Genomic DNA, 26,319 nt, shown 5'->3' with positions numbered 1-26,319 from the left:
ATACATTCAATTACTGATCATTTGATAACGTTTAGTGTGTATTTAAAATACCTTGCAAATAAGCGCACATTATGCGAGACTGAAACTTTAGTATATAAATTTTGACGTGTGTAACTTTTCCTTTAATTTGTCTGTTTTTTGTTAAGGAGTTTTTTAGAGTAAATGTAAACCATATGCTGGAATTTCAGTCTCTTTGCCTTTCTTTAAAAAATCAGATCTATTAACCTGCTGCACACGTTAAACATGCTACATTTTTTTTTTGCTTTCTTAAAGTTTCTTTATTAATAGGATTCTTTCATGTTACTGTTTGTAATTAAATTTTATAAATACAACTTTTTTTAGCCGGAAAGATTTCTTACTGATAACTTCTCCAAAGCCATGTGACCTACTTATGTTTTGGGGGTTTTTAGTGAGTAATTTATATTTGCTTCCCAAGAGAATCGTGCACTTTACGAATAATTTTTAACCACTCTTTATAGCTTCGATATACAGTATACTTATTAAGATTTTGTTTTCTCTGGTACTGTATTGTTGTTGTTCTTTCAAGTTTATTAAACTTGAAGGAAACAAACAGGATCGACATACTGTAGTACAAATGGCTGAAAGTGTCCATATAATTAACACTGCCCTAAAATTCGGTTGAAATTGGAAAACTATGTACTGCGGAAGGAGTTATACTGTATTGCTATCCTTTAACTATCACTGTTCATATCTTATTACAGATGTGTGCTCTCTGCTACTGGATCACCGAGGCTGAACGTTTCTGTAAAAAAGTACCATAGTTTATATACCTACCAGCTCAATAAGATGTTTTAGACTAAGTATTTTATAGGATAAAGCAGTGGGCGTTTACTCGCATCATTTACAAGAGCTAAAGAATGTACAAGTTTAAAGTGACATTTTTATACATGATCCATAATTGCCGTTTGGTAGTCATCCAGACTTTTTTCTCTTTCTTGAAATTAATTAAACACCTTTCTAATACGTAAACACAGACGTGCGTATACACCCATATATTTACACACTGATTGTTTACATTTGCTTTATAATTAAGCTGCTTTTACAAAATAGACGCCCAGCCTTTGTGCCGCATTAATTTGCTGTGTCCTCAGCTCTGTTAGCGCCAGAGGCTGAAGGGTTGAAATACCAGCTGAACTCTTGACTGCTCTGACCTTGGGCTAGGCACTGTACTTATGCGCTTTCATTCCCAGTTGTCGGTCCTCCCAACTAAACCATGAAGTGACGGTACAAGAAGGGAAATATACATGAGCAAGAAAGCATATCTCGGAAATGTCGGGTAATATTTTTATTTGTGTTTAAAAATAGATTTTGAAAATCGAAAAAATTAGGTAAGCGTTCCAATGACCAAAAATATTCCTGACATTCCGATTACTTGTGCAGTTAGTCTACGTTCGCCACACAACTCATTTTCCTTTTCAAAAATATGTGCTGTTTAAATATGCAGCATTCAAAAATGTCCAGCAGTATTACAATATCAAACGGACATGATTGCTGTTGTTGCTATTGTTGCCTTGTTGCTATTTCCTACAAACACTATTTTATGGGGCTGATTGTAGTTAAAGGCTTAAATTCGACTGAAGTTCTTTATTATAATATATATATATATATTTATCTGAGTGCGTTTGTGGCCATTACTAACATAAAACAAATACAGGGCCTGCTCTATTCAAGCATTGGTCCATTTGTCCAAAGACTCCTACACGCTTATTTCAATTTGGTTATTTATTCTTAAAACTACTATTTATTCCAAAAACAATTTGAATCTTTACACCAAAGCCTATAAGCTTAACACAGAAAGACCCAAAGTGCTTTTCCTTTAATAATCTAAATGTTTTTTTGTTAAGGCAGTGTCATGGTTCTCAGTTCAAACATGTTTTGCCTCTTTATTATTCATGGCCCTCTTTCTCAGTTAGTGATGTTGAATAAAAACAGCCCAGGATCAAATAGGCCAATTCTCCACGCCTGACACCAACTGCTACTGTTTGTTGGGTTCTGCCAAGCGTTACCTCTGATAATGAGTGGGATTTGTTAAACAGTAAATTAATGAATAATGAAATATCCAGGTTGATCAGTTAGGGAGCACGCTTGCGTTGCCTATGGCTAAGTGCCTGGAGCAGGAATTACTCTCAAACGGCACTTGGCCGTCTGCTGGGCTGGATAACCATTTTTACAGCCCATTGCTTGACAGAATGCACAGGGAGTCTGTTCTTAAACTGGGGGCCATGAAGGACAAAGTATTTAATAACACCGACAGCGCTCATTCTTTAGTGCTAAAAAGATTAAAACTAAAACCGTATATCATCGAATCCGTGGTTTAAACCATAAAGATTCAGTCTGGCATGCTTTCGTTCACAAAGATAATGCTATTTCATTTTTTTTAAGACTTCGTAGGCCTATTTGGTTGCTGGTACAGTATAGAATGTTTGCCTGCTATAATAAAACACGAACATGAAATGTAAAGAATTTAAAGAATATATAGGTGGTCACGTTTATTGGGGAGTATTTGTTAGCAAGCGTGGATGAATTGAAAATGAATGTATTGACAAGCACAAAAACAACTAACTTCGGACATTGTCTAATTCTAAAAGAAAAATACAGTATAGTTCAGCATTAGCTATACATTGTTTTAAAGAGATTTAATTAAATATTTATATGAAAGTGATATCTGTAACTACACTATAACAAAAATATTATTTGTTATTATTGGTTTATTTGGTTATTAGTAGTCTATAATCGATAAAACCGTAGAACTGCAACACTTCTGGGAGACGGACAAATTGCAAGGTCACTGTAGTTTGGTCGTTGACCTTTGGTTTACACTTTCTGAGACCCAACTCAAAATACATAGTTTATAAAAGTGTGAAATTGTAGTATTTCTAACTTAAGTATTAAGCAAAACAATAATATCGCTAATTTGTAAATAATAAATGTTTACTTAATATTCAATTATGAGGAATGCAGTGCTGTTAGTAGGTTTCACGGCTACATTTTTATTTATTTAAACCATTAAGGAAAAGCAAATGCAATCATTTTGATGTTAGAAAAATAAGCATGTTTTGTGCTTTAATTGGGAATTTTATTTAGAGATGTATCCCCCTCAACAGGAAATGAGCTTGAATGTAGGTTATGCAGACTACTCAAACCCTATCATATCTATTTTTATTTCTTTGTTTTGCAAACCAGTATAATAACAAAATATCTGAAAACGTAATTGTTGGCAGGGGTCCGCCAGGCTATGACAATAGAAATAGTCCCTTCTTGTTACTACTGAGCTATTCCTAATATTCCTTATATTAGCTCTTCCTAATATGAGACTACTGAACTCCTGGGCACCTGGGTTACAATAGTTTCCACTTGATGAGTCAATCAGCAGAACCCTCAACACAATTCGTTTAAAATATACCAGTGGAACATTTCATTTGGTGCTATGAACTACAAAGTACATCTAAGCATTTAATCATGGAGAATTCTACATGAAACCTATAATGTACATACGTCCATAGATATATATATATACTGTATAATATCGATATGCAGCACAAATACACTTCTACACATCTTAACCAGAGGTTACATCCTCATGTGTTTTTCGTGGACTTTTTATTCCCTTTTGAAACCAATGGAACGGCATCCCCCATTATAGTCTATATAGTAGTGCATGAACAAAATAGATTTATATTTAAATACTTGCATAATGGTTCAGAGCTTATTAACAAGAAAATAAAAATAGATATTCTTTTTATTGGCGAGATGTAGTTGTTTTGCGAATTTGTAGTAACCTGTCAGACTGTTTGCGGCTTTTATAAAACAGAATACAGGTTTGACTCGATTCTTCTTTCCGCCCTACTGTATATTATCGGACATACAGCTCCTCATTAAAGGCAAGCTTCTTAAAAATGCTGTTCTGTGTGATTTTTTCTTGGCACATTCTAAGTAATCTCCTCTAAGTAACTCTTTTAATAAAAGAACCTTGATTACTCTAGAAGTTGAACAAAAATAATAATTCAAAATGCATCCTCATTTAAAATTATGGTAGATATTTTTTTTTTTTATCGGTAGGTATTGCCCAACCCACTTTCTGTTTTCCTCTTATTATTTAAACTATGCTTAAAATATGACCAAGTAAATAAAAAGTAAACCCTAAAGACGTGTTTGTCAACCAACAGAATGCCTTCGTTTTTCCGACGTTATGGTTGTAATGGCAGTTAAGAGCACCTCGTCATCTAAAAATATGAATGCGTGCTTACAGATATACGGAAAAAGTCGTGTTTAAAACTTTAATAATGAGCTCAGGGGTTGTTTTATTGTGACGTAGTACCTGTAGGTTTATCTGCTTTATTGTTCGTTGTTTTTTCCTGAATGTTTTCCTGAATGTTAAAGGTTTTTGAAAACCTAATAAAATGTAATCGCCCTAAATATTATTTTGTACATTGTACATATTAGTTTCAGGTTTGTAGCCAAGATGCTTAAGTATAAACAATATCTCGTCAGACTCTTCTCTTTTTGTAATGAAAAAGTTATTATTATGGCAAACGGATTACTGGCGATACCTTTTAAACCAAAATACTGAATGTTGAAGATGCATTTTTTTCCCGCTTTGACCACTACACTAAAAAATAGAGTGATAAAACTAGAATGATGCTCACCGAGATCGGTACAGTATATCTATATACTTTAGTCTAAACCACCTCTAATAAGAACAAAATGAACAGCTTGTAGTAACCTTTTTTTTTTTGGGGGGGGGGGGGTAAAGTAAATAAAACTAAAGCAAGGCATCTTAGTAATGTTTGTAAATTAATTACTAGGCTACGAAGACATATCAGATATGTTTTTGTCAATATCAATACATGTCTTTTACAGTGTTGCGTGTGTTGTATTTATATTATCTGGGCTCTACCTGCGGGGGAAAATACTTTGAAACTAAGATGTTATCGAGAGCAATAAACAGGTATAACAAATAGCACTTTCTAAAATGGAAAAGTCCAGAAAATTTGCATGTGTCTCTGCGTGTTTGAATCCAGTCCCAACTGCCATTTTCATGCCTATATTTAAAAAAAAACGCTTGTTAGCGAAGTTTGTGCTTTTAAAAAAAAATACTTGGCCACAGTTCTTTTACAGTTCTTTACAGTTCTTTACAGGACTTCGTAACTAAATAAGAAAACCGAAACCGTTTAAAGGATGAGACACTTCAGGTGATGACTGCAGCAGAGACTGACAGAGAATTCAGCACCATCTTTAACATTTACCATACATTGAGGGAAACTGCACATCGCATCTTCCCCGGGTGCGACACAAAACCTGTTGAAGTGGTTAACTGTGAATTGTGATCAGAAAGACGTCATTGCACAGATTATAATAAAATGTGAACGATAGCTACTTGCAAGTGCAGGGAAATTTCATCTTAACATTTCTAACTCCGTTTTTTTTACAATTCCGCAAAGCGAGTAACGACCACGTTTGAAAGAGAAACAAAATACAACAAAACACAAAGTTTATTTTTTTTAATATAAATGAGATCATCACTGGACAAGAACCAATTTCTACCCATCACCATAACAACTTGTCTATAGAACAGAAAAAAAAATCATATAGGATGCTATCTAAAGTCAAGCGTTTTCACCCACTCACAGAGGTATAGTCACAGATAAATAACCCAAACTACTTGCTCACCATATTTACAAATTCCCATTAAATTAAGCATAAATAAATATATACAAACATGAACACTAACTCCCCCCCACCCCACCCTACCCAATATGTTTACTCCAAGGAGATCCAAAATGACAGATATTGAATATCACTGTAGGTCAATAAATTGATACTGACATTTATTAAAGTAATATATTCCGGTATAACGTAAAGGGTTTGTTTCAAAATTGCATGTTTGAGAATGTTGACACGCTTATGCATTTTTCTCAGTCCAGTATATTCCACAATGCAACAAGCCGAGACAGAAATAATCGTTTTTTTTTTATTTTGGAGATTGGATTTTATTTTTAAAGGTAATAATAACATATAATAGCTGACTCATTTTTATTTCAGTAGTTTCTATTTAAACAACAGCCTGCCTTTTCTGAACAAATATCAGAACTTAATCTGCTTTGTCTTCTAGGTCGGCTGAATTTAAGGAAGTCAAAATGGAACACGATAGGGATAAATGCAAAACCATAACTTTCAATAGACATATAAAGTCACAAACTGATTATACCTCCATGTTTAAAATTAATTGCACATGAAATACCCTGTTATCGAAACGCTTAAGAGACCGAGACAAGGAAAAGTTTGACTTATTCGTCAGTAGTTTTGTATGTGCTCGTGCAGCCTAAGCTAAATTCGGAAAGGATTTCCTTACATCTCTGTAAACCGTTTAATTAATTTCTATTTCTTGATTAAGCCCACACCCACGCTTGAAGGCTTTGGTGACTGGGTATGAAACAAAATGTAAATGATTGCCTTCGACTTATCAGAAAAAAGTGAAAAAATGACAATATTGCACTAAACCTGTGACACTTAATTGGATTATTACGTTTTACTATGATTGTTTTGGTGGGAGTTCCTAGTGTAGGCTATTAATGGATTATTCTCGTGATCGTATTTATTTCCAAGTCAGCACTGGAAAGAGAACATTGTGTGAATTTTACTTTTAACCATATATATATAAAAGATCAGTTAATTAATCCTTTAGTGATCTCGGTTATATAATAATAATACGTTAACCGCCAGGTTTATAAATCAAGTAAAACTATATGCTAATACAAGGACAATTTAGATATCCGGACTTAAATTGATAAAGTAAATTGTAAATGGAGTAAATAATTATTTTATAACCCTTAGCCAACTGGAAAATTACCAGTAATGTAACTTCCTTACTATTCTTTTCTTACCCATAGTCTTTGTTGGAGTATGTATTTGCTGATCAATTGTTTTCAGCTAGAAGTAGGAAGTAAAGGTCTTGTATTCTATATTTGTCATTTGTATCACTACCTACCTAAATGTTGCGCTTTGTGAATTAATATATCTATCTGGGTTTCGTTTAGATACACATCCAGCAAAGGAGACTATAATACAAATAAATATATTTTTGACCTTTTAGACGGAGTATGTCTATTAGGCCCACATAAACAATTTTTACTCTAAAATCATTAGCGATAACCTGTTACACTCTCTGTATTTGTTTAAAAATAAAAAAGTCCCGCTGTTGTAACACAACTATTGTGCAGGATTTTTTTTTCCAAAACCAGCTTCACAGGGAGCGAAGGTTACACGATCACATAAGTTATGGATGGTGTGTTTAAAGCCGCAAAGGCATTTTGAATTGTAGAAGAAATGAACAATGCTAAAATATTGTCTGCCTTCAAGCAATAATGTGATGAAAACCGTGTGAAGGTAATCTTCAAATCGCTACTGATTGTGAAACTCCTCCCATACTATTATTGGCACGTTTTAACAGTTCTTTTTTTTTTATATGGGTGTTTTATACTTATGAGTTGTCTTTGATAAATTATACTTCCAGAGTTCCACTTGGGACGCTGTGAATTGTCGCACAATTATGCCAAGATGCACTTTATCTTGCAACTCACAACTGTTGCATTACGGACTAAGGATTTAAAAAACTGAAATGTTCGTAAACAGTATAATTGGCCACTCAGCACAGATATGCTACAGGTGTTATTAAATATTGTCGTTCCATGGACGACATGCGAGCCTAAACTTGGATCTTGTTCTTGGAATTTGTTTAATATTTGCGGTTTCCCTTTTTGTTTCCTAACAGAGTAACTCATATCAGACTTTGGAGACACTATTTATGGATTGATTAACATCTAAACTCCACTGACTTGGTGAACTGTAAGTGAAAATGTTGGCAACGAACCAAGGCATCATCGGTATGGTGCCAGTATCAGACGTATTCCAGTAAATATAGTATCACATATATGTCTGTGCACACACAAATTATGACCAAAAAAAGGTGTCATACCCCTAAGCACAAAACCCTGTATCCAACAGGAGTCTTGAACAGGTGACAAATCCACACGTGGTTCGACAGGAAAAGTGGGGTAGGCCTTCAGAAACGTGGCAGGGATAGAAAGTCTGAAATTAAATATTTCCATCTTCAGAAATGTAATGGGCAAAACTGCACGAAGAATGGGCTTATTGAATCCCAGGAAAAAATAACATATATATTTATATATATATATTGGCACATCCCCTTAGGAGTGCTTGAATCATGGACTTAGAGTTTGTACTTAAAACTTAGGTGAAAAAAATCCTTTGCTATGAATTCGGACCCAGTGTGGTTTACTTGTGCGCCTCTTTGCTTTTCTTCCTTTGCGTCTTCCTTGATAGTGTTCCTTTCCATCGTAAATGCAATATTTTAAAGCTAGAATATAAAGGATTTGGATTCGTTTTTATTTCCTGTGCTTTTCCTCTTTATCTCCAGTTTTGGAGCCAGGTCCCTCGCCTGATGTGTGCCTGTTTGTGTTGTTGTTGTTTAAGAACATCTTGTCCAGTCCTTTCAGTGCCTCCGTCAGGTAGTTTTGGAGCGCCGTGAGGGCAGCGCAGATGGCTGGAGACCCAAAGCCATGAGTGATGAGGCTAAAATGAGACAAACAGCTTTGGATGCCTGGTTCCAGAATGGGGGATGGTCTGCTGTTGCCCAGGGGCGTCCTGTCCTGAGCCAGGAGGTCTGTGAATTCCTTACAAAGTTGCCTGAGAAAGAATAAAATGAAAATAATTACCCTGTCAGATAACAAAAATCAAATACACACAAGCCTACTTCAAATACTACCTTAATTTGACATTGGAAACAGTGGGAAGGGAAACGAATAAAAATATTTTTGTTCCACGGAGTTCATTGCTTAAATCTCAAAATTAACCATTTATATCAAGTGAAACCTCTGCATCCACTATACATTAGATTGATAAACAGAGCAGGCGCAATCGATCACATATATCAGGGGGTTGTTTGTTAATGTGACCGTTGCTTGAAACCTGCATACTGTAGGTATATCCAACAGATCATCAACCTTCACCAGCAATCGTTCCAGGGCACTTGTTAGCCTTTCTTGTGTATATTTTTTTTAAATGTGCACCTCTGGACTTTTTAGTCTCACATTTAATTAGTTAATTGTATTGACAAAGAGCTGTATATAGATCCTGGCATAGACACCTCATGCATATTGATAGTTTCCTGGTTTTGGTCCCGTCCCCCCCCCCCCCCCCCCCCCTTACATTAAATGGGCTAAAGGCTTTAAGGGGGGAAAGGGAAGGGTCTATAAAACGTGTCTAAAAAACTACTTTAGCGCAGCGCTGAACTGTGATTGTAAAGTGGGCAAGGGACTTAAAAAACCACTCAACCTAGAACCTTCAAACGCAAAACAGAGGATCTGCAAACAATTAAAGGCCGAAGACATTAATATATTTTGACCCGGCGGAAAAGGGTAATCAAATTCATATCACGTTTACAAAACATCTAGACAAATTTGAGCAAATGATTTTCACTCCGTCATAGATTTCCTTTAATTACGTTGTCAGTAACGATATTCGTATTTCAGAGAAAGTCATACATTATGAGGTTGTTGCTGTTTTAGGTGTATATTGCAAAAATGTAAACTCGCCTTTGTGTAGAGTTCACTTTATGCTCTCAGCCAACTAATATAAACACGTACACTCATCAGAAAGGTATAGTTGTAAACTATAAAAGGAAATATTTGACGGGAAACAAAAACCTTCTTGTGTGCGTTTATTAACTGCTTCATAAACACAAGTTTAGCAATCGTAACATCTCCGGCGATAAACTAATTTCGCGTATTTTCAACAACTAGAACTCTTCCGCACATTAAAAACAAATAAACTTTGCGTTTCCTATCCTAAGGCAAAAGCCTGAATTTGCAACTGTAAGGAATAGTGACTGCTCTCCTGTTATGAACTGGATCCGTGCGTAAGGGGAACATGGTACAATGAAGTGAAAACATTTTAACTTTAGATCTAAGTGAAATAAGACACAAGTAAGGCTCTCGCAGTAGTCTAATAAATATATATTTTTGCTGGTCCGATCAAAAATAATGAAAACTAAGAAATAAATGGGAAAGATAACAGTCTCCTTTAATCAAGTAGTATATATTTTAGATTAAATATTGCAGGCCTTTATAGGAACAGAATAGGCGATTTGCAAATAGTGCTTGCGCCAGTTTTTATGCACACCAGATCAAAAACGCCAGCAGCTGCTACCGACGGTTCTTTGCTTTCTATTTTCTATTTCTTCACAGGAGGCAGTTGACCCAGGCATGATGAAACAAATAAGCAATAAACTTACTTTGTTGCTAGTAGCATGTTTTTTCGTGAATGGAGCTCATTGGGGTCCGCGTGCTGTCTATTTAAATACTCCGAGATAGCTTTAGCTGGGAATTCAGTTTCGCAAATATAGCCAAAATCCCGGGCTAAATGGACTGCTTCGCCTGAAAATTAAGTGGGTGACAGACAGAAAACAACGTTATTACTAGTGTTAATAACAACCACAATATCCACAACGACACAAAAATAATAAGATAATGTATCGAAGACTTGTGTTCCTTTTCTTGTCCCGAGAAAAATAAGATGAATTTTATTTGTACCAATTAGACGATGCCATATATTGGTGAAATTGATTCATGTTCTATCATTGAGTTTTTAGAATGAAAATTAAGTTATATCTCAAAGTCAAAACTTCAGATGTCACATACAGTATGTATCTGCCTATAAACTTTAAAGGCACGCTCTTGCAGCTGTAAAAAAATGTTTTTTTCCTCCTTAAAAGTTTTTTGGGGGCTTTTATTTCATTTCAATAAGTGGACAATTAGAGGTTACAATTTGATTTTTAAAATTAAAATTATTTTTAAAAGTATTGGGTTAAAGTCGGTCGACAATGGTGAACTGAAATATATTCCACTTCTGAATCGCTGAATCTGTTTAATATAGTCTTAAATGACTGATTACTACTGTACGTCTTCGTTGTGATTGTACAAACCTATTATAATTTCCTAGACCATAAATGCATGGCCTAATAATTTTACATCACCTCTAGATCGGTCAAACGTTTTAGTCCATAGAATGTAGAGAAGAGGTTAGTTATGGCTCCCATCCCCTCAGTACATACACACTGTTACTTTACTTTGGTTTGTCAATCTGTACAAAGCATTTGAGCTATAGAATAAAAATTACTATATGCTGCCATATAAAATCTGAATTATCTCACCATAGTGGTTAAAATAGTAATGACTAACGCGGCAAAATATCTCCGACTTGCCCTGCCCTCCTACACTCCCTCTCCCTCACACGCGTTTTTTCTCTTTTAGGTGTGGCTAGAAAATGAAGGTAAAAGTACCGTGCTTGCGAATTAACCTCTTTTTACTGAGCAAGAAATCTATCCACTGGATATTAGAGCTGAATGTTCTTCTGAACGTAGAATAATTTTGTAAACGTGTCTGTCCATTTAGGCCATCGCAAACAAAACTTATCATTGCAGGTGGAGTTGTTGCTGCTACCGCTGTTGTTTGTTGTTGTTAGTAATAATGCTCAATCGTTCTCTTTAAAAAAATCTGAAAACTAGCGATGTGCTTGTTAAATCCAATGAATTAATTTACTCGGTTTAAATTAAAAATGTAAAGCCGTGGCAGTAATTATTGTAATGATAGCTGCCACTTCTCTGACATGCTTGGTTTAGGTTTCTACCCTCAAGAGGTTCGTGTCAACAGACTCCCACTGACGTACTTTTAAACCTCAGAAATAAGACACAGTAGCTAGAGAAAGACCAGCTCAGGGGGGATTCCAGTAGATTATGCCTTGGTCCCTATGGAATAAGGCATTAGAACTAAAAAAAAACCGCTCGAAAGCTCTGCCACGGTGACATGGGAAAATATCTAGCACACAAACACCGACGTTATATGGAATTATACAAGAAATATATTTTTTAATTAAATCAGTGTCATTTTTAAAACTCGCTAAGTTGTGCTGAATGTGGGAGAAAAATGGAACTGAAGCCTAAGTGATTATAGCCTGGCATTAAAAATAAAAAGTAAAACTAAAACTGCCAATAACGGCATAACAGTCGCAGGTAACCCGTTTATTAGTACAGTAAATAAAGAATAGCCCACTACCCCATCATTAATTTTGAAGTTTATTAGAAAATTATGTCCTTTGCGTTTCGTTAATTTACTGATATACATTATTATTACGTTATTATTGTTATGTTATTATTGTTTTATTATTAAATATGACATATTAGGCTATACATTTAAATACAGTTAATACACTTTAGGATGTACAGTTAATAGACTTTTGGATGAAACATAAATCCAACTGAAATAAAGTACGATAAGTACATTCGAAAAAAAACTTATTTTTTCTTGTCGTTTTAAAGTAATTACTGTTTTATCCTATAGGCCTTACTTCTAATTAAAGATTACGATTTCGAAAAATAATCCGAAAGTAATTTTATTTTTTCAGTAGCTTTTCTACTTTTTATCCTCCTTATTGGCGTTTCCAGTCCTCGCCATCCACTATGAGTGTTTATAACGTGTTGCAGCAGCATCCGGCCTTCATGCACTCTCAGACTTTGGGATTTGGGGACCATCTTTCGATGCATAAATGTGACACCTCATTTGACGCCTCGTAAAAAAGGTAGCTGGTGAAATCTATGGCCCTCTTTGCTTCTTTTCAAATTAATTGATTTATGTTTGCTTACCTTCTACTAGTGAGGTCAGCAAAGTGACATTTGCGGCCTTGCGCCTACCCGCTGGCAAATTCAACCCGATTTTTTCTAGTTTTTCTCTCAAGGATCTCCCACCGTTTTTTGATTTTGCTCTGAAATGACAAAAGACAAAAACACCATTATGATTAGCACGAGAACAATTATAATAGATAAGGATGTTTCTTAAAATTATCCTGAGAAACAAAGTCGAGTGGTCGCTTTGACAATCACGTTCTGTGTTGTCTGACGAAGCATTTACATTGGTTCCAACTTTTACAACTCGGCACTTCTCAGGGCGTCTCTGAAGCATTTTGCCCAAAGGTAAAACGGTGGTGTTGCCCCAGGCTTGAGCCCACAACCTTCTAGGTTAGAAGTTCACTAACCGTGTTAGTACTCTGCTTCCGAGTTTGCTATATCAAAAAACGAATAATAATAATAATAATAATAATAATAATAATAATAATAATAATAATAATAATCAGTCACAAGAATAATATTTTATAAGACGTATATGCCCAAATGATTTACACATTGTGGTTGATCTCCTACTGTTTATTATATCTTTCCTGTGGGCCAATATGGTTAGATTGTTTCAATAGAAAACTGTGTGTTTTGCTTTGAAACAATGGAAAACACTGAGCCATTTAATTTAGTAATGTACGACCCAAAGCAGATTTAAGGGTAGAAATAGTTTTCTTATGGCCTGGATATCATTATCCTTAGTTCTGATATTTAACGGAGAATAATCTTATAGCTGGGCTGCCCTATGATTTTGTTAAAACAACATTCAAGACTAAATCTATAATGGACGCAAAGAGGTAAATAGAAGCTGGTAAGAGAATGACGTCCAAACTGACTTACCTTCTGAGAACACCGCCCAAAAGAGAGGCATTGAGACATTCTGGTGGAGAGAGGCGCCTTTGAACTTCGCCAACTGTAACTTTATATTTAGAAGTGGAGCTGAGAAGGGACAAACGACCAGGTACTGAACAAAACACCTCGTTTGTGTTAACAGCAATGCCACCAATCAAGCCATCTTTGCTCATCATCAAAGAGGTCACACTCTTAGGAGGGACAGGAACTGAAAATTAAAAAGCAAAAAAAAATATTATGATAGTGAAAAGGAAAAGTAATCCCTGACGTAATGTCAGTGGGCATATCATTTGTTTTTTTCGTGTTCATGAAATGTAGCACAAGGAAAAAAGCAAGTTTTTAGAATATATTTTTTGTTTTTAAATATATTCATTTTTATTTTTCCTTTTCAAAATAGCTGTCAATTGTAGTAACACCTTTCCTGTTAAAACTGTTTTCCATTCCTCTGAACGAGTAACCGCTTAATCTCTATTAGTCATAAAAGTGACGTGGCTAGTGCACCTTTTTATTCGGATATATAACAAAATATTGTATAGACACACCATAAGTAAATAGCAATGATCTTACATTAAATGTCAAACTGTACGGAACAGTAAAACGTATTTTTGTCTTCTTAAATGAAAAACGTATATTTCTTTTTATTGTTTCTCCATAAATTATTTACTTCTTATTTCATTGTTTCTTTTCAAATATAAAGAGATATTGTATAATTAATTGCAAATCGTATGCCAGTGTTATAAGGCGCCGTACTGAGCCCTGACAGCATTAGTGAGCTGCATATAGTTTACTATGAGAGGCCAAAAAGGTTTTATATGGCGATCGATGATTAAATGTTTACAGTATCATAACCACAATATAGCATTGTCTTTTATTAAAACATTAAAAATTTTAAAAATATCGTTAGTGTCGTAGATATATAAACAGGTGTGCTTTCTTTACAAAGTCCTGATATCTGTCACAATTCTCGTTCCCGTGATTTACAGAGACTTTCCTTGGTCAGTAGGATACAGTACCAAGGCTTCCCAACATGCACAAACACAGCTTAAAAAAAAACTCTTAACCAGATATTAGTCAGATATATTATTGTGATGCGATTGCTAGGACTATACTTATAATGGCTATAGCGGCATACTAACTCTGTTGTGGCCTGGCCCCAGTTTGTCATTCCCTATCTTTAGGTGTGGCAAAAAAGAAGGTAGAGAGAAAACAAAGTCGTAAAGCAGACATATCCCGACTCGTTTAAGACATAGGCTCGAGTTGCATCAAATGCATTATGAAACTTTCTTCTAAGGTTGATTTTACTTTTACTGTGTATTCATGTGGTTAGAAATGTGTGCATTTTCCTCCCCATCATCATCTTTATTTCCGTGCAGGTAAATAGTATTTTCTGAATGCAGTGGACATTGACAAAATGTGTAAATGTACGTTGAAATCTAAGTGAAATATTAAGAATGGAGACTGGAAATTTGTCTGGACCTAAATAAAAAACGAAGAGTTTGAGACAAATTAGTAATTTACAGGATACAGTATGTGTCACAACAATAATATGCCTAACTCTTTTCCTTCTCTCTATACGCAGCATATAATTTTATTTGATGAGTTAAATTGTGTATAAGTTTAGGATACGTTTGGTGCAATGTTTAATAAATACCGTCGATGCTTAATAGGCAGATGACACCTTTGCAACAGGCTGCTCGGAGTTTTTGTTTTCTTGTGGGTCGCACAAGTGCGCTCCCAATCATGATTTTCTTTCCGCGTTTATTGTTACATGTAAACTACTGTACATAATCCCCACAGATGGGTTATATTTGTAGGGTAAATAGTAAATTTAAGTCTTCAGAATTAAATAAGAATAGTAAAAAGATAATGATTTGCATGTATGTCTCTACGTGTAGAAAACATGTCCCTTCTATAGTATATATATGACCAATGGTTTTACGGTTTTGTATTTAAAATAGTCATCATATGCATTTATATATTCATTACATTTTTAATACTGTCGGGTAGAGCACAACTCTCCACTGGATTCCACGTAGGGACTTCTGAATTTAAAGAATGTTGTTAGTCACCCTGGCAATAAAACAACCAATTGTACATCACTAACAACTCTGTTGGAAAGCAAATCACTCTTCCTACTCCCGAATATGAAAGGCTGGAATTACGACTGGAAAGGATAAAAGCTGTATTTATGTTGAAAACAAGGGTTACCAGTGGCATTGACCTAAAGCAGGCCATCTCCCTCTTGCCCTCTATCTTCACACCATGTTATTTTTGTTTGTTTCTCTGACCTATGTTCAGAGATCTAGTCAAAAACGTCCGGATTATTTCCTGCTTTCAGGAAAGAGAATAAGGTTTGAGCAACCAATTGCTCAGTACAATAATGTGTTCTTATAAGTATTACACATTATACCCTCTTCAGACACAACGGATTTTATTTTTAAAAATTAGAGATATTAGTGATCGACGCCAGCACCTGCTCTTTTCAAAGCCCCGGCACGTTTAAGTTAATTCTATCAGTCACGGTGAAGTACTGTATATTTTAAACGTTTCTGTGCTAACACAGTCAAGAAATATTTATGGTGTAGCATATGCTTATTTGTGTTCCCCTTAAACCCCGAGGATACTCTTGGAGAAATCGGAAGGCTAGCGGTACGTTTCCATTCCCCAATGCAACTATACAATAATCCAGTTTTATTTTTACTTATTTATTTGTATACACATAGATCCCTGCTAATCTGTTTTATGTATTGAATCTGAAATCAAATCATTCGGGGACAAATAACTTTATATTTTTTGTCTTTATGCTTTAGACAAAAATAAATACCAGAATGACATTCTTTGTGTCTAAATGGGTTTTTAGACCGCTAATGTAGCACAACATTCTCATTATTACATTATTGATTGTTGATTGACTTGCGCCTTCAAATCGTATTAACCACCCTCTGCCAATCTATATTAGTGGAGTTTAAAAAGGCCTACCATTATCATCACACTGGAGTTCAAGCGGTATTTCTTAATGTTTGCTCTAATGGGGCAACGAGAAGACAGAGGCCATGGTCCCTGACTATTGTATTAATAGCTCAACGGGGGCTAATACAGAAAATTAGCCTTAAACGAGCTCTGGAGATCTCCACATGAAAAAGTCATTTATCACGCTGGCTACTTTAACTCGACTCGTTTGCTCTCTCTACTGGGACCAACTCATTTTCCCTTAACTAAATTACTTTAGAAATGTCAACCAGTCCGTACAAACATTAACAAGGGGCTTGTAGGGCGAAATGATTTCTAATTATTCCGGTCTTAAAACAAAAAAGGGGTCCAGTTGAATATATATATATATGATCAGTATAGTGATTTCTTGATGCATTCATGCGAGTGGTTCATTAACAGGGAAGGTATATACTGTACGAAAACATACACTTTGCCATATACTCCTTACTCCACTACCTGACATTTAGACAGGTCTACCCCGGTATATGTTTGTATGACATACTGTATACTAGGGTAGTCGTAATGTTATACTGAGAGCGTATGTGGTCAAACAATGCCATACTATACCTTCATCAGTATAATAGGGCCTATCAAAATAAAAACCTTAATAAACAATAGCAAGAACAATAATAGCAGCGAACATACAGTAAATAAACATTTAATAGTAGTTATTTTAATAACAGTTCATTAAAGCTCACAAAATCTCAAGCTAAACCAGTTTCTCTTAGCCCTTCTCTTAGCCCTTGGAAACGTTTCAGGTGTTAATCACCACATTGTTATATCAAGAAGAAGCGTGGTCTGATTTTTAATAGGTTTATCTAGTACCATGCATCATTTGTATAATTCGTTGACGTATCAGAAGGAATAGCATTAAAAGCAGCGCTAGAAGTAATATTTGTAAAAGACAACTGTATGTCGTATTGTTGCAAGACATCAAAGCCAAAGAGTCTTTGTTTATTTATGCTGTGCTTTAACTGAAACTGAAACCTCCTTTTACCACAGACATTCTATGCAGATGGGTACAACCTGCTCGCGTCTCATTAAAGTTGGTCACACAGATAAGAAATTAGGGATATGGTAAAATTATAGACAGGAGGATTTGCGTTACATTTAAATAGCTACACTGAGGACTTGCGTCTTGCAAGGCACACGTTTTTTTTAAAGTTATATAATGATTTAACCCAATGAACAATAACCACAAACGTATCAGATACTTATCTTTTCGTGTAAGAGAATATTAAATATCTACACACATTTAAATGCATATATAAAGTGTGTAAATGTGTGTAACATGTCTTCAATGTTTCCCTTTTAAATGTTGTGCTTACAAGAAGGCTTAGCTAAAAATGTTGAAAACAGCTGCATTTAATTAAATTGATTTACTGCAATGTGTTTTCAGTAAAGGGTTTAATGACATTGAAGTTTGTCTTGTACTAATTTGGACTTTTGAATTGCGCATTTTATGAGAATTTTTGGAACATGGGACATTTAATGTGGAAACAGAAATATGTATTATATACAGCCATTATCAGTATAATTTTCAAAAGAGGCAAATATAAGAACCAGGTCAATAAAACAGTGTCTAAAATCATTGTAGGTGCATGGGTTTCAGAGAGATAACGTACAATGTGCCATAATCAGTTCGTTTAACTATAAGTTAAAGTTCAAATACTCGCTTACATTAATCGGAGTATAAAATAAAGACCCAGCTCTTATTTCTGAAAATTGTGCTGTATTCGCATTTAATGCATTGTTAATGCTTCATGGAGTACGTATGTCGAGGTAAATACATGTTCTTAATATGCGTTTGACACTACATGCACAGTAGTATAAATGTCTTAACAGATTACAAATACCATACCTTTTTTAATCACAGATTGGTCCAGCAGGCTCATGCCACTGTTATTTGCGTCTTCTACGGTCTGTGAATATCAAAATACTAAGGATCAGTCACATAACTATTCAAATTTACTGGATATATTAACCAGACCTGTATATAAATCATGTCACTCTGAACTCAAGATCCGGTTATTTCCATTTATATTAACCCAGTAGGGGAGTTTTATCATTTCGACAGTCGACAAGGAAATCAAATTCTCCGACATTATATGGTCTTCTAATAAAAACGGGGTGCAAGCGTCTGCTGTAGAATTGCATTTCTCCTATCAAGCTGAGCAACGATCTTCAATTGATAATTTCTTTTTAAATAAACCTGCACATTTATTTTCTGTAGAAGCACCTAACATTATCCACTATTAACCTTATCGATTATTATTATTATTATTATTATTATTATTATTATTATTATTATTATTCGAAACAAATACAGGTGTGATATTTTCAATATCAACATACAGTTTTAGTTCCGGTTATATATTGCTACGATAATTCCAGCTATACATAATTATGTTCTCCATAAAATAAATAATTGTTAATTAGACCTTTAAGCTAAATCAAGTTTTAATTGCGTGAGACGTGTTACATTAACTGGAATGTCTGGGCTTACAGCTGCTTTTTGTAGAAGTAGTGGTAGCAGGAGCAATAGTTGTTATCATTGGTGGTAGTGTTGTCGTCGTTATTGTATTAGTAATTGCAGCCCAGTACTAACAGGAGCAGAGGGGGATGTTAAATGTAATTTAAGGCCTGTAGACTTTGGCTTTTCTTTCACTCTGCTTGAAATATATGTCAAAAAGTAACTAACACTTGGCTTTTCAACCAGAAATTAAATCTGACTGAAGTTACATATTTTAAGAAAGCATGTTTACACGTTATGTATTGGATGGGTACATGTATGTATAGTGATGACAGCTTGTGTGAATTGTAACTCTTGAGCAAGAGCTTTCCTCTTGTTATATTGATTCATTCCATATACAGTTACAACAACATCGAGCAAACAAGCGCTTCAAGATCAAGATTTCTTCTATGAACATAAATCAAGATAACATTGTAGAGCTTCAAGACGTAATATGTAATCATCATCATCTGCACTTTCATAATCTGGAAAATCTTTTTTTTTTCTGAGCAAGATTGCGAAAGTCCCATCAAAATGTGATAGAAGCTTTTGTTGTCTTACTAATATATATAAAGGAACAGATACTAAAAAGTATTTACAAAAGGGATTAGCAATAGTACGAGACTTGTTGAGCAATAGGCATCCCAGTATTCGGACTTTGAAACCAGCAATACATCTTAATGGAACACTGTGAGGAATTGTCTGCATGTTAAGTTTTAAATGTTATCAAAAATAATAAGTATATTTTAACAGATATTTAAGCACCTTTAAAGTCTATCTTAAACATAGAGATAAATGGGATTTATAGCGAAGACATGAAATACAATACTGATTAAAGCAATCAAATCGCCGATCAACGGTGCTTTTTAGAGTAGTTGCAGCTAATAAAAACACTCTTGTCTGATTTTGTATCTAATTATGGTCACCCGCTGTTTTCTGTACAGGATATTCACACAGCATGTTGGCACTTAATAGTCACAGGGAGAATAGTAAAGATTTAATTAGGACTAAACGCGGAAATAAGCAAAACGTACACTTTTAATTAAAGACTTCTTAGTTAAAGGTGATAAAGGCATCGTGTCGTTTAAAAAGATCAAAGGCCCCAGTAAGCAACGTTTTGGGGGGAAAAGTGCCGTTTACACAGACTTAGTCTGACCTACAATATAAAAATAGCCTTAATTTTATTAAACCTCAAATTTTACATGCATGCCCTTAGCGGTTTATCTATAACCTTCAGGCATACAAGCACATTTATATCAGTAGTTTGCAGATTCCCACGGGTAGTTAAATTGTAGGAATAATAAAAACAATGATAGAAAACAGTGTGAATTGAAAAAAAAAACAGAATCTCAATCAAATGTATTGAACAATTTCACAGGTACAGTCTTAAACAACTAGTCCTTAGATCAGTGGTCACTCTTATAGCCATTTTAACAGAACTATTTTTCACTTGCTTTGTTTCCTTTTAGTTGGCTTTTCGATATACACTAGAAAGCAACAAAAACTAAGGAGGGTGTAGAGAAGTAACATCAAGCAGAAACTGCAAGGGAAGCTCTAATCTAATATTCAGGATAACAAGTATGACGTCAATTGTGCTATCATTCAAATAATAAACCGTAGATATAGAAATAATGTATGGAAAACGCATCCTATGTTTTAAGTGCAATACTTTTGACATTATAAACAGGATTACACTGTACAGCAAAACAATTAAGGGTCAGATTTTAAATTTACTTTAGTGGCTGTTTTAAAACGTGTTTTTTAAGGAAATGTCTAAAAAATAAATCCTTACTATTATTATTGGTCCTGTGTTGTTGTATAATTTGCTTATTTTTAACGATTATCGTTGGTGTTTTGTTATAATTTTTTAGTGGGAACGAAACATTGCCACGTTGTCATCTTATTTGATTGCTTTCATTTCAAACAATCTTGAGATCCAAGACAGATTTTACACAAACGGTTCAAGGCCTTCTAATTAATTTCCCAGATAGCTAATCGGAAATAGGATGGATTTGTATTTTGTAATGGGAGATAATTAACGTCTTATTGAAAACATGCCCAGTGAAGGTCAACACACAAAAGTCTGAATTTTTATTAAATAATTGATTGTAACTTTACATCTTATAGCTGTCCCATATCTTTTTCATTTCTAGTACTATCCAATACCAATCCAAACATATGTTTGTGCTCTATTACTGTATTACACTTCCATTTAGTACCATTTCTTCCCCCGTCTTTTTTATTTTATCGTTTACCACATTTCTCTGAATTAATATTCATCTAAAAATTAAATGTTTGAGTGAATAATTCGTTAATTTAAATTATATATTATTAACCGTGGTGAACGGCGTAATATGACTTAAAACACAACACTGACGTCCTGTTTAAAACTGTTGATTAAAACTGGCCTTTTAATCTTGAGATAAGATCACTTTATTGGCCGTAATAAATGTTATAAGCAACACGTAATTTTTAATCTGGCTTGGAATTATTATTAATAATACATATAAAAAGAGCGGAAATTCACCTGCACATCTTCCATTCCATGCGCAATGCCATGAAGTGACAAACTGTCCCCCATTCCAGAATCCAGCCCATGGTGCGCTGAATGAAGAAGCACATCTGGCCGTCTCACAGAGGCATAGTCCCGCCTCGGGTCGAGTCCGGAGAGCTGCGGTAAAGAAGCCCGAGGCTGGGACAGTAAAGAGCCAGTTTCAGTTCCAACTTCTTGTCGTTGCCTCTGCCCCCAGGGGTGTTGCTGGGGTTGATGCAGAGGGTTTAAGGAGTAAGGGTCATTAACGTGGGCATACGGATCCTGGCTCTGGTGGTATGGAAGCGGCTGATAAGGTGGAGGAAAGTAAGGCGGCTGGAAGTCCGAAGATGGAGTATGGGAGAGCGGGGGAGCGCTGGAATACGGTCCCTGCGATACTGAACCTAGCTGGGACAGCCTGGAGCTATGGCTCGGGACTCCGTCGTGCCGGTCCTTAAGAAAAAGAAAACAAAAACAAGAAAACAATTTATTTTAAAAACAGCTGCGCTGTACAAAATTGACTGAAAAGAGTGAATAAATGATAAAGCATTAGGCCGTACACACAAAATGGCTTGTCCTTGTTTCAGCTCTGCCTCGGCATAAATTAATCATAAAAAAGTAGAAAAATAAAAGAAAACAGACGGGATCTTTTTGATTTTATGATACTCTATTAAAGCAAGTATAGGTTTATTCTATTCTTAAAGTAATCATCTAAAGTATTAATAAATGAAAAATATTGACAAGAATAGTACAATAATACAATGTTATCCATTCTCAATATAATTTGTTTCCACGCTCGGTTTCCGTTCTATATTATCTGACTATATATTTTGAATACTGATAACGTAGTGTCTGGGTTTAAGTGTGCTGACGGATTTACCTTAACACTCCTTACTGAGGTTGTAATGTCAAGTAAACGAATTAATATATTTAGCCAAAATTGCTATCCAAATCGCCCAAAGCTATAGTTACATTTTCTAATTGTAATTCGTTTTTGGTACAGAAACACTTTCTCCTTCAGCGATTTAGCTAACACCCCAAAAAAAAAAAAAACATAGGTAAAACGGTATAAGTAAATTCAACTGCTGTAATCTACAATTTATTTTCCAATTTCCATTGCAAAAGCCAGGGCTGCTAAAGAGAAAATGGACCTGTGTAAAAAAAAAGCAACGCTCCGACTCACCATGGCTGAATACGTATGGACTAACATCTGGAAGAAAGTCTGTTCACAGCAAAAAACAATAAAATTATGAAGAAATCAAGAGCGACGAGCAGTAGAAAAAGCAGCCTGAGGTATTTCCAAGACTATCCATCAACGGTTTCTCCAAAACGAATGGAAATGTTTACATATATATGTGTTTTTATTTTATTTTTCCTGAGCTCCTGTTCCAATCCTCTTCTACCCAAGGCAAGACTCAAACTGTTCTCATGTACCTTCCCTCTGCGTCTCTACACCACCTCATAATAATTGTTATTCATGACTATTAATATTACAGGAATACTTAAAGGGAGAATGGAGGACAAATGGAGCGTGAAGCTGGAGTCAGCTCTGGCGCTCCCCTACTATTGTAAATGACGTTCATTCAGCTGAGAATTACTAGATGTAATCAGACAAGGGGGCTGGCAAAGGCAGACTTTCCGCAAAAGTTTAGTAAGCGAGTGTCAACAAGACAGCTAATGCAACCAGTACGGTTCCTTTATAATCTATAAAATCTTTTGCTGGGATTAACTGGCCAGCGCTGTTCCAACCAATTATAAAAAGGTTATATTTCTACACCTGGTCTGTCTATGCGTGGTTTGTATGTAGACATACTGATTCAATTTTGTATATTTAAGGGGTATATAGGCCTCTATATGTATGTGAATGCAATTGCATGAATATACTTAATTGTTCATACAACAGACACTTTAACCTTCACGAAATTTAAAGTTTCAATCGATTTCAAATTAAAACAATAAACATTAAATATAATAAGTGTTCTACTCATGTCTCTAGTTTCTGTCATACGTTTTACGTTTATTTTCACTATCCTGTGTATCCGTAAAGTATTGGTCCGTCTACATTGCTTTCTTCTATTCATTAGAGTAAACAAAACGTATCGTACCGAAACACTTTAAAGATGCATTAGACAGAAGGTTTCCTCGAAGGGAAGGCTGGTTAAGTTTACTGGACAAAAGATAATGAAAGATATGCTATTGTTAGAAGCTTTTGCAAGTTTCATAGACCATATCTGCCTAGTTTTACTCTGTGGTCGAACATATAATTATCCCAGAGGTGTCTTTCACTGCTGTTTCAATTACTTGCGTAAATTACATATTTCCAGACTTCGGTGTTTAAAAATCGGGATCACTGCAATTTATAAACACACGTTCACAATTTAATATTCCTCTCTTACGGTTTGTTCTGCACGATTTTGTACGCTACGCAGGAAATGTTGAGGTTGACGCTTTGCAGAATGTGCCGGATTTCGCCAGCTTGCAGTTGATAATTAGCCTGACGACGGCTGTGAGAGCTAAGACATTTGTGGTTATCTGGAGGGCGGCTACCCGCCGGGCTGAACTAAAGAGCCCATAAAGACACACACTGACTTTCATTCAGTAGCTGTTTACACTCCCACATAAGCCCGTTTCTAAAGTCTTTGTGTATTTTATCCCATTCATTTAAATCTCGAATACCTCCGATGGCACAGTTTAACATTTGCGAACGCGTGGCATTTCCTTTTCTCTCTCCCTGTCAGCTGGCTTTTATTTTTGACTACTTACTAAATGTTGCATGTTCATGACATTTCACGTCAATTTATAATTTTGCACCACTTGAATTGCAAACTTTCGTTTATTACTATTAATTTTCGACAATTCCAATTATTCTTATGTAAAGTATGTAATGGACTTCTTCTCAGTTTACGACAATTTTCTGGTTCGAGCACTTTGCAATATTCCTTTTTCTATTCAATCGACGGTTAAAAAAAACTGAGAGTTTAGGTATGTTACTCCTACAGTTTCTAAAACCAATTGCGTTATCGTTGCGTGTCCTAAACATTATCTCACTCCCAGAATTATGAAGTCCTTAGTCTTCTGATCTTTTTTAGGCCAAAGAACAAATACCACTCAATAGCAGTTTTGAGTAGAACATCGTATTATACTTTACAGACTATACAGAAAGTCACACATAGAATGGCAATAAAATATACTTTTGAGCATTATTTTAAACTGTAGCCCAGTTATGAAAATAAAACGTCTGCGCCCCCTTTTCCACACAAAAAAATATGCTGTCTATAAATCTGCTTTTACCTGTCTTATACAAAAGTTGATTCAACTCACTTATCAATCTTTAACGGAGTTACCTTTTAGAAGAATTATGGCACGAGTTTTTAACCAAGGAAGCTTTTGAAACGTGCAAAAATGACAATCATAATAATACGTTTCGATTGCTTGTCATAAATGTTAATATTTTCCAATTAGGCCTATTCGATGCCCACTATGTAATGATCATGAACAGACCATTCCTAACGACCGAAGCTGTTCCGTTGTTGAATGTCTTACCATCCCTATTTTGTGAGTTTTTATTTTTGGCTCAAGCATATCCAAAATGAATAAAACTCTTCAAATTATTTTCAGCACTCCTAAAAATCAATACTAATGACAATTTCATTCTAATTACGAGTTTGTGATAAGTATTACTCCTCTCTCACTCAGTAAAATTAAATTAATAATAAAACATTAACAGCAATGATGAAAATACAAAAGCAAAAAAAGGAACCCCTCCGCGTTATTTGAAATAATTGTCATGAACATTACCTCATAAATATCTTCATACTTGACATTTTCTACTAGTTTCCAGAGCATGTTTGCAGACTGATCTCTGTTAACTGAGTGCATTCATGTGAGGAGCAGATGCCTGAATTCTTAGTACCCCTTTCTCAATCTCTCTCTCGCTCGCTCTCTCTCACCCCCCTCCCTCCCCCTTCAGACATACACATACAAAAACACCCCCACCACCACCTTTGGTCTAATGACCCGTATATGACTGAAATAGAGGGGATATCTACCAAACTGAAGTATCCAAAATTCTTGTTAATAAGAAAAATCAATGGGCACCTCCTGTCTATTGTTCCGTTGACACCACATCAAGAAAAAGAAAAGCGAAGCGTTAAAAAGCTTAACTTTCGTCAAAAAAAACAGGGCTTTCATAATACGTTTTTATGGGACTCTATATGATTATTTTAAGGTTTATACTGTGCCAAGAAAACAACAGTAGTAATACCAAAAATAGTGTTTCTCTGAATGGGGTCACTGATAAACAGCAAGCAATTGAGAATTTACGCCTTCTATGAAACATCCAGCGGTACATAGAAAATCATTTTAATGGTGATTCCGGCAAATTTAAAAGAGAAAATATTGTTCTTCCACACATTTATGTTTTTATGAACATGCTAAACTGAAATTAATGTTTTCATTATTTATCCGCTATAACTATACGTAATAACCCATTCTATTTCCTTCATATTGTATTTCTAAAATTTGTCGTAAAATGATTTAAAAATCATTTTTCAAGCTCTAGGTATATATAGATTAAAGATCTAAATTACTGACAATCACAACAACAATAACATCGTTATTAGACACAGCATTAATAATATCTTCGGTGTGGAACGTCTGATTATATAC

At 35.0% G+C, this 26,319-nt stretch overlaps 1 protein-coding gene across 2 annotated transcripts; it reads right to left on the bottom strand.

Moving 5' to 3' along the window:
* Positions 1-5,495: 5,495 nt before the first annotated feature.
* tfap2b (transcription factor AP-2 beta) lies at positions 5,496-25,555 on the bottom strand. Of its 2 annotated transcripts, none has more exons than XM_088625467.1 (7): positions 25,450-25,555; positions 21,649-22,104; positions 18,471-18,531; positions 13,607-13,826; positions 12,740-12,858; positions 10,334-10,475; positions 5,496-8,727 (listed from the first exon to the last, which is right to left on the bottom strand). In XM_088625467.1, exons 1-7 carry the CDS (start codon positions 25,528-25,530, stop codon positions 8,427-8,429), a joined length of 1,380 nt encoding a protein of 459 aa, XP_088481593.1. In that variant the 5' UTR covers positions 25,531-25,555; the 3' UTR covers positions 5,496-8,426. The 2 variants fall into 2 exon arrangements, with proteins under 2 accessions (XP_088481593.1, XP_088481594.1); XM_088625468.1 differs by lacking the exon at positions 25,450-25,555 and adding an exon at positions 22,835-23,229.
* Positions 25,556-26,319: the final 764 nt, after the last annotated feature.

This window comes from Lepisosteus platostomus, chromosome 3, assembly GCF_059453375.1.
Source record: "Lepisosteus platostomus isolate fLepPlt1 chromosome 3, fLepPlt1.hap1, whole genome shotgun sequence".
NCBI classification, from domain to species: Eukaryota; Metazoa; Chordata; class Actinopteri; order Semionotiformes; family Lepisosteidae; genus Lepisosteus; species Lepisosteus platostomus.
This window is presented reverse-complemented; position numbering and strand designations above follow the sequence as displayed.